The sequence below is a fragment of the Ambystoma mexicanum genome, chromosome 2p (assembly GCF_040938575.1).
Source record: "Ambystoma mexicanum isolate Mex_15411 chromosome 2p, UKY_AmexF1_1, whole genome shotgun sequence".
In the NCBI taxonomy this organism is placed as follows: domain Eukaryota; kingdom Metazoa; phylum Chordata; class Amphibia; order Caudata; family Ambystomatidae; genus Ambystoma; species Ambystoma mexicanum.
Window position 1 is genome coordinate 873,694,952 of NC_090923.1, and position 17,478 is coordinate 873,712,429.

Consider the following 17,478-nt stretch of genomic DNA (forward strand, 5'->3'; position numbering starts at 1 on the left):
TATTGTGTAGTCCCTCCACCTCACTTTGGTCCTTTATAGCCCCAACCAATGAGGTGACAGGGCTTACGCTCCGCTCCCGGCAGCCATCTTCAGATTTTGAACCGTAGATGTTACATTATGATGGATGCCAAGCATAAGAGCAGCCTCTCAGGGGAGGCGGGTGGGCGCATGTGAATCTATGAAAGATACCAATGCTGGAGAAATACAGTTACAGGTAAGTAACTAAGTCTTCCTTGAACCTTATGAGAAGTTGTATTTTCATTTGACATTTACAAGTTGCAGCAAATCATCCTGGCCAAGAATGTCATTGATGCTACTTGTTGAAGTAGAAAAGAGGAATCATTCTTTGTTGAACATTTGGATTACCACAATTTTTGAGTTGAAGGTGCAAAGAACTGTGTTGCAACTTTGTTGCAAACCTGGAGTTCCTTGTTTCTTTTTGTTGAACCTTGGATCTGATTCCAACTTGAAACCTGGGGAAGGGGAGTTCACCCAGGTTATAAAAAGAGACTGACTATATTTCAAATGCAGTTGTTAATTGCTGTTAGGCAGAAACCTGTGCAGTTCCCTTAAGGACCACTGCAAAAGGCTTAAGACTACAGGTGTTGGCAGTAAACCCAATTAGTAGCAGTCTGTACCACCCAGATTTACCTGGTAGCTGGGGCTGAGCAGCCAGACTTCTCTCAAGAAGAGTTAGACAGTATATAGAGTATACAAGATAGGTACCAAAATACAGTAGCACAAGCAAAACCTGACCAGAGCTTTGGTATCAAAGTATAGAATTATTTATTTAAAGACACACTTAGAAACACTCCAGCACTATTATTGTAAGCAAGTTCAACACAGTCACTATTAATATATATACATCCCTTATTCCTTATTAGACAAGTCTTAGTTAACACCCCTTATTTTCTGACAGAGGTGAGCGCTTAACTAAAGATGGCACTCCAATAAGTTATCAAAAAAGGGAGGGAAAAGGCAGAAATTAGAAAAGCACACAACACGAATACTTAAGAAGCACCCAGCAAGGCAGGAAAGTCAAAGTCTACTTGTGAGCAAAAAGTTCACAGGCCAGGCTCCCTCTTAGAGAGAGTAGAACACCAATGCGCCCAAGATCACACAGTTTAAAAAGCTTGAAAAGTCTTGCAGAGAGTTCAAAAATAATTAGTTCAGCTCAGAAAAGTTCAGTTAGCCAGCCTAGGGCCAACCCAAGTGGTAAATTGAGGATTTAAGAGACACCCCACACAGACCGTTGCGAGGGAGGCCAGGCGGACACAGTACCTTGAAAGTGGAGAGAATCCTCCAGCGGAGGCAGTTGTTCCTGGCAGCGGGTGCAAGTCGCGGCGTTGTCCAGAGGAAGAGAAGATCTTGACGTAGAGGAAAGCTGAAGGTCGTTGCACTGCCAGGGAAGAAACCAGCCGCAGAGTTCTCCAGTTAAAAGGTACTACCCTTTTATTCGTGGTAGTGGTAAAACGTGGTATCCCGGTTGTCGGAGCGCTTGGCACAGGCAAGGCGGCCACGAGATGATCTGAGAAGGCGAAAAAGGCGGGCAAACTGGTTATCCCCACCAGTCAAAGGAAGAAGACTCTTCGGGATGCAGATCTCCTCTGTCGTTGGAAGAAGTGGTGAGGCGGTTCAGTAGGGCTCCACCGGTGGTGTCGTTGCAGGTCGGCTCAGCTTCTCCCTCTTCGGATTCTTTGGTCCTGTGGCGACTTCTCAAGTCCCAGTCCCCAAAGCCCTGCTTTTATGCAGAAAACCCCCATTCATCAGTCCTAGCTGTCACTCAAACATGCTAAGTGGTGAGCCGGGTGGCTCACCACTGGGCCAATCACACAAGAGTGCGACTTGAGTTGCCAAGGCAACTCAGTCAAGGGTGCCTAAACCCCCCTCCCACACATCCTGTAGACCCAGACAGAGTGGCACCACTTTTGGAGGCTTCTGTGTAGAAGCCCGCCAAAAAGTGGAACAAAGGGCTCGACTTGGGTTGGAGTTACAGAGGCGAACACAAACGCCATTTTTAAACCGAGTCCTGGCAAAAAGACCCAACCCGGGGAATGAATATTAAATAACCCGGCGGTATGTTTAACATTACACCAAAAAGTGGTGCGTTTAAAATGAATGGGAAAATCCCATAGTAAATATTCTTAAGGAATATTTTGCGTGGTAACCACTGCCACCAGCCAGAAACTCGACGAGGGGGGGACTGCACAGTGCCCCCTCGAAAAACAGACCCAGGGGCAATCTAATTACCCCTACTTCCACAGTATGATGGTTTGTACTGGTTCTGTTCCCAATTTAAGACTAGTAAAGTCAATGGTGACTTTACATGCCCTGGGAGACAGTAGTCAGTCCCAGGGTATGGAGTCTATGTTTGGGGGTCACTATGACACCCCTGTGTTACTGCACTGAGGGTGCTGTGTAACACACTTAGCAACAACCACATGAAACCCTATGGAGTAAAATACCCCATAGCTCATAAAAAACATTACAAAGTCAAAGGATATCTCAAATCATGTCTAAGAGTGGGAGAAAGAGAGTCTCACTCTTAGCAGGAGAAAAAAATAAACCCCCAAAATCCAGCAAAGCTGCTGGGGGACTCACTAGGTTTGGGAAATTAGCCTTAACAGAGAATTCTCCCTAACAATTGGCATTTATTTTCTTGTGTATCTTACGTAGACGTGTGAGGGCCAGATATCCTTTGTTAGTGTTTCCTTTAGTTTGTTAGGCAGGGAAATCCTTGTCAGGGTAGGGATAGTGAGGCATTTATTGAAGCTTATTTAATAAAATGGGATATTTTGAGAAATCATGTAAAAGTTGTCCGCCTCACATTTCTGACCCCTCAGACCTTCAGTAGAGGCCCCAGTTTTGGAAGTGTGCAAGAAGCCTGCCTCTGTGGCCCCAGTGGACAGGGAGCTGGTGTGTAAGCACCGTCCTGCTCCTTCAGGCCCAGCTTTCCTCTCGACCCACGCTTCAACTGAAAGCCTGGTAATCCAGGCTGCTTCGGAAAGCCTACCTTTCCATCCCTTCCACTGAACAGGCTGGATGTGTGGGGCAAGAAGGTGTTTGCGTCAGGCAGTCTTGCGTTGCATGCTGTGAATGCATCTTGTGCCATGGCGAAGTTCTCCTTTCACCTCTGGTTGACTGTAGCCAGTGCAACACGGCAAGTTTCGCAAGGGGGAGGGAGAGATGAGGGATGGTTTTCTGTCTCTGTTCACAGACTGCCAGGAGGCGGCATGGCAGATGCTGCAACCTGGCCTAGACAATGTAGACTGTGTAGGCAGGTCCATGGCCACTAGCACTGTGGTAAAACGCCATTCATGGATACGGACGTCCCGGTTTGCGCCCAATGTCCAGACAAGCGTTCTCAATATGCCTTTTTGACTGGCGGAACTTGTTTGGAGCTAAGGCGGTCGACACCCTCCAGAAAGACCAGTCGTCTAAAGTGACTGAAAAGTCCCTTGGACATGCGGTCCAGCAGCCAACCATGCAATCCTGATCATGGGGTAGGAGTTTTTGCCCCTTTCCTGCATTTGCCCTGAGGGGCTGTAGAAAACCTGCTCTCACTGGGCCAAGGCAGATGATTCCCAAGAGGCAGAGGTGCACAGCAAGGAGGTATCGCTGCAGCTGCTGTCCCCTTGATTCCCCAGGGTGCCAAACATCAGTGATGGGCTTCAACACCCATCACCGGTGAGGGGGGAAGGCTATCCTTTTTTAGCCAGGAGTGGTTAGAGACTCATTCGATGCTTTGGCCCTACAGGTCATCAGTCAGGACTATTGCCTTCCTTTTCTCCAATGCCCACGAGACCACCGTCCACTGGCCACCCTTCTTTCTCCAGACCCCATCCTTCTGGAGGTGGTCCGTCAGCTTCTGGCAAAAAATGCTATAGAGCTGTTTCCGTGTTCAGAACAAGGAAGGTAGTGATATTTCATCTACTTCCTATTGCCAAAGGACAGAGGATTGCGTCCCGTTCTGGATCTGCGGCTGCTGAACTTGTTCCTTTCGCAAGTACAGCTCTAGTCACTCTAGCCCACATCTGCAAGCCCACCATCTGCAGGACTGGTTGGTTTCCTTGGAGGTTCGTGGTTGGCCAACAACATTGCCAATTCAGGGTCCTGCCGTTCGGTCTTACGTCGGCACCCAGGGTTTTCACCAAAGTGCCTGCAGTGGTAGCGACTCGATTCAGTGGGGGAAGGCATCTATGTCTTTACCTACCTGGATGACTGGCTCGTTTGAGCTCGCTCACGGAAGATAGTGTCGGAACATCTTCTCCATACATGTACTCTCTTGCACAGTTTGGGATTTTCCCTGAACTTCAAAAATTCTCTGGTTCTGCCGTTCCAGTCTCTCCGATTTTATCGGGGGCGTTTTGGACACTCTCCTGGGTATGGCTTTCCTGCCCAAGGATCAAGTACCAAACATTTTCTGGATGGTCAATGGCCTTCAGTCACAGACACAAGTCTGAGCCTCAGCCTTCCTGCTCCTTCAAGGCCTCTTGGTAACCTGCATCCTAGTGGTGGTGGAGGCAAGCATGCGCTTGAGATCGCTGGAGTGGCTTCTTTGTTGCCAATAGTCCCAGTTCCAGGACCACATCTCAGACTTCCTAGAGGTATAGAGTCTGGTGGCTCACGACTTGGCGTGGTGGGCTGGGTGAGACAATTTGCTGAAAGGCACGTTGTTTGGCCAACCTTGGCCCCAGGGGACCGTAATCATGGACACATCTCGGACTGGCTGGTGTGCTCACCTGTCAGACCTGACAGAGGACTTTGTTCTCCCGTAGTGTCTCGGGAACACATCAACTTGCTGGAGTACAGCACGATCAGGCTTTCCTCCCCTCTGTAAAACGCATGACTGTGCTGATCCTGACTGACGGCATAGTGGCCATGCACTACCTCAACAAACGTAGTGGAGTTGGGTCCTTGCCTCATTGCAGAGAAGCAATGAGACTGGTTCTAGGCTCTGGAGAATTCCTCACTGACGATGGCTCATATGGTCGGACAGGAGAAAGTCACAGCAGATGCTTTTAGCAGACATACATTGTCCTCACTCGAGTGGGAGCTCTGTCAGGAATTTTGGGAGGAGATCTTATCTTTGGCGGGGCTCCACAAGTGGGACCTCTTCGCTTCCGGTGTCAACAGGAAGTGTGAGTTGTTCTGCTCCAGGGAATTTCCTCGTCTGGGAGCTTTAGGGGACGCATTGACGGTCGAGTTGAATTTCAACCTCCTTTATGCGTTCCTGCCAATCCCCCGTCATCCTGCTGGTCCTCAGGAGACTACGCCTGTTCGGAAGCACGCTGATCCGGATCTCCCCGGACTGGGCCCAGAGAACCTGGTATCTTTAGTTGCTGGACATGTCTATCTCACTCCCTGGCGCCTTCCGAGGAGAGTTGACTTGCTCTCCCAGTCGGTGGTGTAGATCCTCCACCCCAACCTCAGCAGCATGAACCTTCATGCTTGCCTTCTGTGAGGCTGAGATACAAGGAGTGGGGCTCGTCAGACGACGTCCCCGATGTGCTCCTTTCAGCTCAAAAGCCCACTATGAAATCCAAGTATTCCTACAGGTGGCGTACATTTTCGATTTGGTGCCGGGATAGTGAACTGGATCCTTTATCCTGTCCTCTGTCACCTGTGTTGGCTTTTCTTCAATCCTTGGCCCAAGCAGGTCTGCAGATTGGTGTTGTGAAGGGTTACCTTGCCACTATTTCTGTGGTCAAGAGGTCTCCGGGAAATAGCTGTTTTTTTTTTCTCCCAATCCCTGCTATTGGACAGTTCTTGCTGGGTTTCTGTAACCAGTTTCCTCCCCACCAGTTCGTGGTTCCGGCGTGAGATTTGATTTTAGTTTGAACATTTCTCGTGGTTACTCTGTTTGAGCCCTTTCATTACTCTTTTATTAGATTGCTCACCCGTAAGGTCATTTTTCTGGTTGCCATCACTTCCATGAGATGGGTGAGTGAGCTCCAGGCTTTGTCTGTTTTGCCTCCTTATTTGTTTCTTTTCTGAAGAGCAGGTGAAATTGAGAGTGAGACCCTCCTTTCTGCCGATGGTGGCCTCAGCATTTCATCTCTCTCAGAAGATCCATCTTTCTATGTTCTTCCCTCTGCCTCACCCTTCCAAGGCAAGGGAATGATTTCATTGTCTGCACCCAGTACTGGCCATGAGTTTAAATTCTCACGTACCAGAGAGGCTATTAAGGATGACCAGCTTTTTGTTGGTTACGCTGATGCTCATGCTGGCAGGGCTGCGACCAAACAGACCCTGCCGAGGTGCATCATTCCCTGCATCTCAGAATGCTACAATCTGGCTGAGAAGGATGCACCTGAGGGTCTCGGGGCTCATTCTACCAGAGGATTGGCTTCCACCTCTGCCCTGCAGCGGCGAGTTCTAGTCATGGACATCTCTGCACATGTTCGCTAAGCATTACTGCTTGGATTCCCTTGCGGGCCAGGTTTCCAGCTTTGGTAGTGCAGTGCTTCAGAGTTTTCCTATTTCGGTGGTGTCCTCGTTTCCTCCCTCTTCCAGATTACGTACTGCTTTGGGAGTCTTTCATGGATGAGGAATCCGTGGCAGGAAAGAATTAATTAGAAGAAATTACTTGCCTCTAGTTAATGTTCTTTCTGATGGAAGTTCCTGCCATAGATTCCTCATCACCCTCTCTACCTGTCCCTCTTGCAGGAAGCTAGTACACCATTGGTTTCCGCCGTTTGACGCATAGAGGTGACAAGGATCTGGTAGTGATATAACCAGGACCTCAAATCCAGAAAGGACTCTTCAAAACATATACCAAGGGCAAGTTTCTCAGACCACTTGAGAGGACCAAACACATAAGGGCTACCTCTGCCAGAATCCCACTTTCAGACAGAGGGAAAGCATCCAGGATACTCCATTACAAATCCAAGGAAGGGAGACTATGGGGAACCCCTAATCAACCCATAGGAAGAGTACCTTCATTGCCCCTTGAGAGAACAATATTGGGAGGCCTGCACCTCTCTGTAATTTAACACTCAGGATGACTGGGAGAAGCACAGCTGTTTCTTGTGCAACAGAGAGGACATCACTTCTTCCCCACCTAACTCAGAGACTCAAGCAAAGGAAACCTCAGGTTTTCTTTGTGGTACTACCCCTATAGAGAATCTCCTTCAACCAACATCTCCACTGAGATTAAAAAAACACTGACACAATGCAGGAGAACATATTTTTCAAACTCCGCTTCCAACAAACGTTTTCTTATAGCTTGTGTCCTTCCACGGATCACGTCTGGGATATACCTTCTTTCAGCAGCAGATTTCGGAAAAACGTCATCGGGTGACATGGTGTGGCATCAGCGTCGAGATAGCCTGTGTGCTCTTTGCCGCAAAGCCAGACGTGATAGAAGTCGAGCATACAGTGACATTGTGCAACGCTGCACGCATGTCTCCTCCTTCGAGGGAGGCCCTTGTGTGTCGAACAGTCGTCAATGTCAACATATGTTCTCAGTAGAGGAAGGATTACATGAGCTCCCTTTGAAACATCTTCGACGAGGAAGCAGTCCCAATTCCTTTTAATTTCCAGCCACTCAGTGTCTCTTGAGATAGAATTTGCACAACAACACAGATATGCCCATCCCAATGCCTCCTACAGGAGGCTTTTGACAAAGATATCTGATTCAGGTGGTGCCAACCACTTAAAGATGTCAGGGAGCACGACCTGACTGACATATTGGACAAAGGGCCCCCAAAGGAGCCAGTCCTCCACTTATGTATTACTCGAGCTGTGGAAGAAGCCCTGCTCAGCGCCAGCAGTCAGTAATGATATTGTGAAAAAGAATTAAGCTGGCGATAACTGACCCGACTGCTTGTTGAGACACCTCAGCCCAGAGAGGCTGCTAGTGCCGACAGTAACATCAGGTAGCAGAGCTAATGCTTACTATGTATCTTCCCCTGAATGGGACGATAAGAGATATGATGCCCTGTCAAAATGTTTGCATCAGAGAGCATAGCCCTGAAAGCCATCAATGCATTGTGTGCCCTGACTAAATATATGCACACCATGTGGAACCTAATTTCTGAAGCAGGGCGGTACGTCCCAGAGAGAGAAATGAGGGAGGGTTTTCCAACATTGCTTCTAATAGCAAAGAAGCAATGTATCACTCCAGTCAGCACTGGAATCTGCTCACTGTGTGGGTAGAGTGATCTTTTACTCCTGCAGAGGATTCTGTCCATGATTAAGTAAGGCGCAATAGAATTGGCGCCTGAAGAGGAGAGGGATCAGTGGTGGTACTTTCACTACTACTTGATACCAAAGGAGGACAGGGACTGTGACCCATTTTGGCCCTAAAAGGCTTTAACTCATTCCTAAAGAAAGACAAGTTCAACATGGCAACAATTTTGCAGATCCTCCTGGACTTGGAGCTCCAGGATTGGTTGGTATCACTCAACCGGCACAACACTTCCTTTCAGATACCCAGACATCCGTAGCATAGGAAGTACCTGAGGTTTCCCATCGGCAGATCCCACTATCAGTTTTGGTTCCTGCTGTTAACCTCCACCCTGAGGGTCTTCACCAAACTACCGTCAGTGATGGAAGCCAGTCCGAGGACAGAGGGGATCTGGATGACTGGTTGATAAGGGCTCATTCTTCGGAGCAATCTAAAGAACATCGCTACTGTACTTGCCACCTCTTGCACACATGTCTTCAACTTCAAGAAGTCTCAGGTGACACCCTCACCAAAGGTCCAGTTAATCTGAGTACTCCTGGACTAACTGCAAGGCTTTCCCTCCCGAAGACAAGGTTTTCCACATCAAGCAGATGCGCCCCACATTCCATAACGCCCCGTACTGCCCAGGATTTGCTACGGTTGCTGGGTCTTATAGCATGCTGCATCTTCCTTGTGTAGGAGGCCCAACTGAGGATCGAATCTCTTCAGGGGACCCTCCGATTTCAGTGGTCACAATTCTCAGGCAGCATGAAAGGACCTGATTCAGGTCCCAACAGGTTCTTGTAGGACTCTTGTGGTGGGGCCTGTAAGTAATCTCAGGGCTTTCTCACTTCTTTACCCAAAATATCCTTCCCCCTGGTGGTCAGGGAAAGGCCATTGCTTTTGGTTCCTGCCCCTGGCGGTGAATATGCAAGGGAGGATCACCTGAGAGGAGGCGGCTTGGGCAGTGGGAGTGGGGGTGATGCACCCTTGGGTGAGACAGTGTCCCCCATTTCCTTTTCATCAGGAATCAGATGACCCACACGCTTTCATTGGGTATTTCCAATTCCTTCCCTATTGTTAGAAAACCATCTCCTAATATACAGCGGTTACCAGTCAAATGGTCGAAAACATTTGGTCGACAGACAATTTGGTCGACACCATTTGGTCGAATGCCAAATGGTCGAATTTCTTTTTTTTTTTTTACCCATTTTTTGGTTTTTTTTGGGGGGGTCCCCCCCCCCCCCAACCCCCTTTTTTTCTTTTTTATTTTTTTTCCCCACACGAAAACCCACAAAACACATATATATAAATAAAAAAAAAATTCGACCATTTGGCATTCGACCAAATGGTGTCGACCAGTTTGTTGTCGACCAGTTGACTGGACACCATATACAGCATTATAGTACTGAGACGAGGAAGAGACCACATAGGAACACACATCCATTCTTTATTAGTTCGAACACACACAAAGACCACTCTGCTACTGGGGCGAGGAAGAGGGATGCTGAGTACCAAGACCGTTATGTAATCAACATGAATGGCCTGCACCTGAAGACAAAGGGGCGGTATAAATGGCCCCTTAAGTTGAGGCTAATGATGAGAACGGGGACTCCTATGGAATGCTTGCAGACAGAGAGGCTGGAGGAAGAAGCAGGGAGACTCGTGTCGGAGGCGCTGTGGTCCTGCAGAGTCTTTGCAGTGGAAGCAGACGGTGGCTGGCGTTGTCGGAAAGTCTCCGGTGGCAGGGGCGGGCTGGCGACCTCCAGGACTCGAGAGGTCTTCCTCTCCATCAGCCTAAGGTTTCAGAGACCTGAGAAGAGGGGCCTGCCGAGCCGGGAGCAGCAGTCATGAAGCACTGACCAGAGCGGAGAAGGGCACACAAAGACAGCATACCCGGTGAGAGTGAGTGACACCAGGACGCTGTGGTGTGAGCCACGTGCTAAAGGATGGTCGGAAAGGCTCCCAAGTGAGCGAGCGGAAGCGGAGGCAATGTGATTGCCACTTTGGAAAGGTAAAACACAGATGCTGGATGCATACAATGTTGTGAAGGTTGATGAACTTTATGAAAAGAGCGTTTTCAGAATACCCAACTGTAAAGCAATTGAAAAGGCTGATGAAGGGCCAGAAAAGCAGTGAAGCTGAAAGTGAAAGAGACCTGTGAGCAGGGTGCAAATTCCCAGCAGGAGAGTGAACATGGAATTTGCCATTACATTGTTTTGAATATGAATGAAAAGAATTTTGAATACCGAACCAAAGGAAAGTGATGAGTGAATGCAACATACATGGAAAGTGGAGGAAAACGTTCCCTGATACAAAGGTGGTGTGAATCAGATAAACTGAAGAAAGCAAGCATTTGTAATGAATATGATGAACTGTGAAGTGTTGAAGTTGAGAAAAAGTAACTTCAAGCATTGGCTAAAGTTATAAGGAAAATAATAATTCTACAAGTTGTGGCAAAACTATGAAAAGGTTGTGAAACTTCAACAAGTGAATAGTGGCAAGGCAAGTATTGGAAAAGACTGCCAAGAAAGATGAAAGTCTGATACCACTGTTGAGCTGAAGCAGTGGTGGTACAACTGTCGGAAAGAAGCCAATCAGGCGTGTCTGTTGCGTGACCTGTAATTGGTGGACCGCGTGCTCCCACAACCGCGCCTAGACCGAATACACCTCACTTAAGAGAAGCCACTTGAAGCATTTATAATTTTATTTGAAAATACCGAAAAACCTGTGCATTGTGAACTTAAAGAGTTGACCTTTATGATTTTGATGAAAGAGCCAAGAGCCTGAAAGCTAGGAAGAATCCCAAGGAATTGTGTTGTGAAACCAGCGAGAGACACAAAGCTTGGGGAAGGGAACCCCTTTTGATTGATATTGAACTAGTTGGAATCCTAGGGAAGGGAGAGCCCCTTTCCGATCAAGAGCTGGAAGAAGCTTTGAACATTTGTTTGAACACTTATTAATTTGAAGCCTACATCCGTACACAGTTTAAACAAATGGATGTGGGGGCAAGTATAGGGTTTGGAACAGACAGACATTTACTTTGGACTTCCTGACACAGACTATCCTTAGTTTTATTTAGGTAGGGAAATCCCACCTTAGCATAGGGCAAGGTAGGCCTCCCCACCTCATTGTGATTTTAATAAAGGTCTATAGCCCAAGCGTTACTCCGTTATCTGTGTCTACTTTCAGATGCCATCACAGACCACAGAGATAATTTGTTGGGGTGAGAACCCTTTTAGCAACTGGGGCCGGAAGCAACTCTGGTTAAGGATGCTTCTCTGAAAACCTGGGGTGCACACCTGAACAATCATCTGATCAGATATTTGACATTCTTGCCTTCGATACAGCGGAAACTCTCCTGATCGTGATGGACAGCACTGTGGCCATGGACTATTTTAACAAAAGAGGGGGGCATAGTGTCCCTACGACTGTGCAGGAAGGCAATCCAGCTCTGGTTTGGGCCGTTACAGAACCGGATCTCCTTGTTGGTGATTCAATTGGCAGGAAGGGAGAACACAACTGTTGACTCCCTGATTAGGCAGCTTTCCCATGAATGGGAGCTGTGCCAGGAAGTCCTTTTAGAGTTCTTAACCTTCTGGGGAACCCCGCAAGTAGATCTATTTGCATCCGGTTTCAACAGCAAGTGCGTGCTGTTCTGGTCCAGGGAATTTCCTCCGAGAGGAGCATGAGGGACACGTTCGTAGTGGACTGGGATTTTCCATTTCTGTACATGTTCACGCTGATTCCAGCACTCCCTCAAGTCAACAGGAAGTTGAGAAATTTCAGGCCAAGCATGAACCTGAGCGCCCCGAACTGGGCCAGGATGACGTGGTAATCTGACCTTCTAGACCACCCCATTGGCTCTCCATGACGCCTTCCTCGGGGAGGGAACTTTCACAAATTAAGGTCTAGGATCTTCTGAGAGATGTCATGGAGCTGTTGCTTTCTGCCAGAAGGCCAGTGACAAAGGTCCTGTACCGTTGCCGATGGAAGACATTTTACAGCTGGTGCAGGGCAAACGACACTTACTTATGCAATACTGCAACAGTACTCTCCTTTTTTCTGCACCTGGCCAAGCAAGGGCTTCAGGTTAAAACAGTCAAAGGATACTTGCCGACGCTTTCCATCTTTAAACGCACGCTGGAAAAACACTCCCATTTCACCATACTCTTAGTGTTAGAGTTTCTGAAAGAGCTGTTAATTGCATTCTGTTGGACCCCCATTGTTGGACTAGCTTGGAACTCCAATTTGATTATAACTTTCTTGATGAGGGCTCCATTTGAACCGATGCACTCATGTCCACTTGGGCTACTTAATTTGGAAGATGATTTTCCTGGTGCCAATCACCTCTCCGCCCAAGGGTGAGTGAGTTAAAAGCGCTGTTTCGTAAGCCACCTTTTCACATTTTATTCAAAAGACAAGGTGATACTAAGAGTGCACCCATTCGTCCTCCCTAAAGTATTGTCAGTATTTCACCTTGTTTCAAAAATCTAATTACCTTACTTCTATCCTCCTCCTCACCCATCCAAGATGGAAGAGTGGGTTACACAGACTTGATCCCAAAAGGGCATTACATTTCTTTATATCCGGGACTAGTCTGTTTAGATGTGAAGACCAGCTATTTATCGGGCACACCGGACCTAGACTAGGGAAGGGCGTTTTCAAACAGACACTCTCCAGATGGATTGTGTTGACTGTCTTTGAATGCCATATTATTTCAGGGAAAGATATTCCGGACGGTTTTGGGGCTTACGCCACCATGGGAATGGCCTCCTCGTCTGCACTAAAAAGAGGAGTCCCAACTATGGACATATGCCAAGCAGCGACATGGTCATCACTGCATACATTTGTAAAACACTTTGGAAACGGTCTGGCCAGGGCACCCGCTTTAGCTGGGCAGTCTTAGAAATGCTGTAATGTGAGTCAGCCCAGGAGTTTGCACTTTCTTCCCTCTTCCTGAAGAAGCAGATCTAAGATGGGTTAGCCGTGGGAGGACACAATACATTAGCAGAGGTAAGTAATGTTTTGTTCTAATGTTCTTTCAAAGTCCTGCAATCAGAGGGGAGAGTCCAGTCCTTTCGCACAGAAGCATGCAGCCATACACACAAGAGACCCAAAATGACGGATTACTTATTTGACTTACTTTACACCCTGCACTCCCCACCCTACCAGAGACTTGGTGATCTGCTCCCCACCGTCGCCTCTCTGGTTGATTGCAGATCCCTTACTGCCAATTGCCCACCCTCAAACCCGCTCCCTTTTTCTCTGCTTCCCTCACTGTTTTCCTTTCCCTATGATTGAAAAGCACTTAGTTGCTTCCCGAAACGGTTAAATAAAGAGGCAAGTACTGTGGAGTTGATGAGGTGACCACCAGAGTACTGCGAAGGAGGCAGACTAAACCCTGGAGAGTGGAAGAAGTTGGCCGGACAGAGCAACCCCAGAAAGTGGAGGAAGGTGAAGTGAAAGGGAAATCCTGGAGATTGGGTGGTAGAGAAAGAGAAAACCCACAGTGTGGCCACTTTGCTGACTTCACACGCACAGTGAAATTGGCTGGTTTTAAGCTTTTTCCCACCAATTGTGTTTTCTAATGATTTAAATTTTGGTGGAGCCGGGGCACAAAATGTTTTGCACTTAAAACCATTTCATCAGGGGAAAAAAGTTAGTTTTTGGGTGGTTTCTACCTGAAATGTCACTATTGCTCAACATTTTTGTTTTTGGGGGTCAAAATAAAATCTTATAGAAAAACAAAATTTTAGGAAAACGAAATTGTCTTAAAAAAAGATGTCAAAGCTGGTAAAAACCCACCTACTGGTGAAATGGAATTGAGGGTAAATTCCCCCAATTTCATTACACCGGCAGACATTTCACCCACCCCTAGTGGTGAGTATAGCTGCCTGCTTTCCCAGTTCCATGTGGGTCTCTTTGAGGCAGTCCTGGTTTTTGCTTCCAATTGGTGTAACTTGTAGTTTCATTTTTCACATTGTAAAGTTGGGCATTCAAGACTCCACATGCATTGCAAGGAAAAAAAAACAGGACCGACTCAGAGACAGATGGAACTAGGAAAGTTGGGAGGTACTTTGGTGAGTGAGGCACCTTTCACCAGGAGAAGACATATTAGGGCCCGTAAATAGGCAGCAGTAGTAAAGGCAGAGGCTTTGGCAAAAAGAGGACGAGGGAGAAAGGCCGAACCCCAGGCCACAGAGAGCAAAAGGAGAACAGGTAGAATCCCTGGCAAAAGAGAAAAAGTGCAGGGATAAATAGCTGAAACTTTGGCCAAGAAAAAGTCTGATAAAAGAAAGGCTAAAGCCCTGACCATGTGAAAATGAGAGATCAGCCAAAATAGTGGCCTTGGCATGTATGCATGTAAAAGGCACCTTGTTGACTGTTTTACGTGTGGGTCACTTTTAAACCCCAAGGAAGCTAACAAAGTATCCTGACAACATGCATCACTTGAAATTAGAAAGCCTTTTATGTGTCATTTCTAATGACTTGCCACAACAACTTGCTATGGCTATCTTTGAAGAAATAAAAATCAGCGGATGGGAATACCATCCGCTAGAGGATAATTTGATGTACCTTTCAGCAATAGCGGTATTTTGTATAATTTGTTTCCTCTAGATTGATTATTGGTCTCCTTCCTGCAATTCATGTTAAATTCCAGCTCTGGCAGGTAATGTCCAAGGAATTTGTAGGCACCATTCTCTATCTTGCTGACACTTTTTATCTGTCAGTGGTGTTTTTGGATACCAAGGCTGAGCCTCATTACTCCAAGCTCTCTGTTTGAAAGTGTGGTCACGGTTTGGGTTGCTTCGTGAACAGTTGTTAAGTAGAGGCTGGCTGTGCCTTTTTATGCTTCCAGGTCCATCTATTTCTAGCTGGTGTCATGCAAAACCTTTCATGCCACAGAGGCATTCCCCGGGACAGCGAGACAGTGAAACGCCCTAGCCTTGTGGCGTGCTTTTTCAAGAGACAAAGAGTAGAAACAAATCATTCTTTTAACTCTGCTTTCCACTTAGCAGTGCAACTATTGTTTTAGGTATTTGATGCATTTGTTTTTTATTTAATTGAAGTTATTTCTGCTGTGTATTATTTGGTGAATTGTAAGCCCAATTAAGATATAGCGCAATTAGCATAACCACCATCTTTTTGCATTTGTCCCAACTTAAATGTGGCGACTGTGCACTTCAATAAATTCAGTGCTTGTTTACTATTGAAGTCATGTGAATGTATATTCTAATTATGAAAGGCATGTGGCTTAAATGAATACTTTTATTTATAGTTGTGTATTTGTGTGGAGCTTTAATCAGCAAATGTCCAAGTGCATGAGAGATCAGCTGGAGGAAGCAGATCAGTTAGAGAAACAGAGAAAATCCAGAAAAGAAAAACAAATCAGGTAAGCACAACTGATTGTTATTGGGTACAGTTTTTGTTTTCAAATAACATTTGTTCGATGGCTTTAAAAATATCGTTCACTAATGCAACCTTCCTCTTATAGATACCTGTTGAAATGATGCCGAGGTACAAGACTTTCTCAGAAACAAAACAATCGGGGGGTGGGGGGCCACTGTGGCTCCACACAAATTCCAACATAGCATCTCTGGCGCCAGTTTCACTGAACATGGTTTAAGAGGTACATCAATGGAGCACACAAGCTGCATGACCTCAATTCCTTTTTCCACACACTAGAATGCTAGGTTTTTGGAACAGCCCTTGTTTTCTAGAGAGACACCCCTTCCCTGCTGGAGGTGTTTGGGTTTAATCCCATTAAGTACTGAAAACAGCAGCACCATCCTGAAAAGTGGTAAATGCCCCTTTGGCTCTTTGTCCTCTACTCTTATAAAGAGTGTCCATCTTGAGTTACCGCCTGAGCCAGCTGCCTCCCTCATGCAGAAGGGCAAAAAGGCTGTCCCATTTCCAAAGTAGAACCTCTTCATTGAAAAACTGTTCGTCCTCCTGTAAACAGCGCAGTTGATCTCCCTCCATGGAGTCGTCGAGTCGCTGCTGCCCTCAGAGGAATCAGCACTCAACTTTGCTCCAGCTGGAGAGTTCTCGTTCCCTTTTAACCTCCACTACTCCCACTGAAGGAGAACCTTCACCAGAAGATGATTGGAGATTCTCTTTCAGACCCATATGCCAGAGACTCCAGTCTATGTTCCAGTGCCTGTCACCTGTGTTTTAGTTGCTCTGTGGTGGTGGCTTTGTTCTCCACAACTGCAGGCCTTCAAGCTCAGTCCTAGGTGTAGATCTGACTGCCATTGTTTGACTGATTTCTTGCTCCACCTTTGCACGTTTCACCACAGGTTTGGCTGCCTCGCTCTCCCCGTTTCCCGACACCCAACCACCTGCCTCAGGCTGATAATGGCTACCATCAAATAGTCTTTGGTCAGGGTTGAGAGGGATTTTGAGTATGACACCATGTCTTTTCTCTCGGTTAGCTTTATTTTACAGAACTGGTGCTGATGAGGGACTTCTCCAGGCTTTTATCCCTCATCAGCAAATACACATGGAGAACCTGGGGCTGGGTTTTCGAGTCGCTGATGGTCTGAATATTTCACTAAAGGTGGGGTGGGGTGTGGGGTATGTGTGGGTCCTTTGAAGTGAGACTGCGCTTTCGATAAGACAGTGGCAAGTCTTTCTCCTCCTGTGGCTGAAGTTAGTGTTCGTACTTTGACAGTCCCGAGCATGATACTATGTGAAGACTGTGGGACTTTTTATCCTATCCTGTTCCTCTGGGACAAGCCTTCAGCTTTGCCAGCTGTGTCACCATCCAAGACCAGAAAGTTGTGTGACCTAGCTTTCCAGCCTTGGTTCTTTGTGTTGTTTTTCTCCCTCTCCCTCCATTAGGGAAATCCAAATATCTTGACAATGTTGGCCTCAAGGTGATTCCAGTGCTGAGCACATGGACGCATGGTGCCCCATGACCATGAGTTGCTGCACCCCATGACCTTGGTTCCTTTTTTCTGTGCACTCTGTACGCTTTTGAAATTCCACTTAGCCCTGATTTTTGAAATGCTTCAATGCCTAAACACAGAAATCCTTGGGCTTCAAGCTGTGCTTGGATTGCGGGAGGCAAATGTCCATGTCAGACTCCCACAAGACATACCTTTAAAACCTGGCGGGGACCACAACTGGAAGGATTGCAGCTCCTGACAATCGGAGGACCCTCTTGCAGCATGGCAAGAAGCTCTTCACCTACTACCACAGGTGTGGTAGGAGAACAACTTTAAGTTGCAGGGTCTGAGGGCCACAGCAGAAGAGCCTATGGAGGAATGTCCTCCGGTTTGCAAAGACAAAAATGAAGCAAC

At 47.0% G+C, this 17,478-nt stretch overlaps 1 protein-coding gene across 1 annotated transcript in view; it reads left to right on the top strand.

Moving 5' to 3' along the window:
• WDR62 (WD repeat domain 62) overlaps positions 1 to 17,478 on the top strand; it is a 2,486,568-nt gene that overhangs the window by 1,314,056 nt on the left and 1,155,034 nt on the right. Inside the window, exon 19 of the mRNA XM_069644563.1 lies at positions 15,453 to 15,566. Coding sequence (XP_069500664.1) covers positions 15,453 to 15,566 — 114 coding nt within the window. The remainder of the gene's footprint in view (positions 1 to 15,452; positions 15,567 to 17,478) is intronic.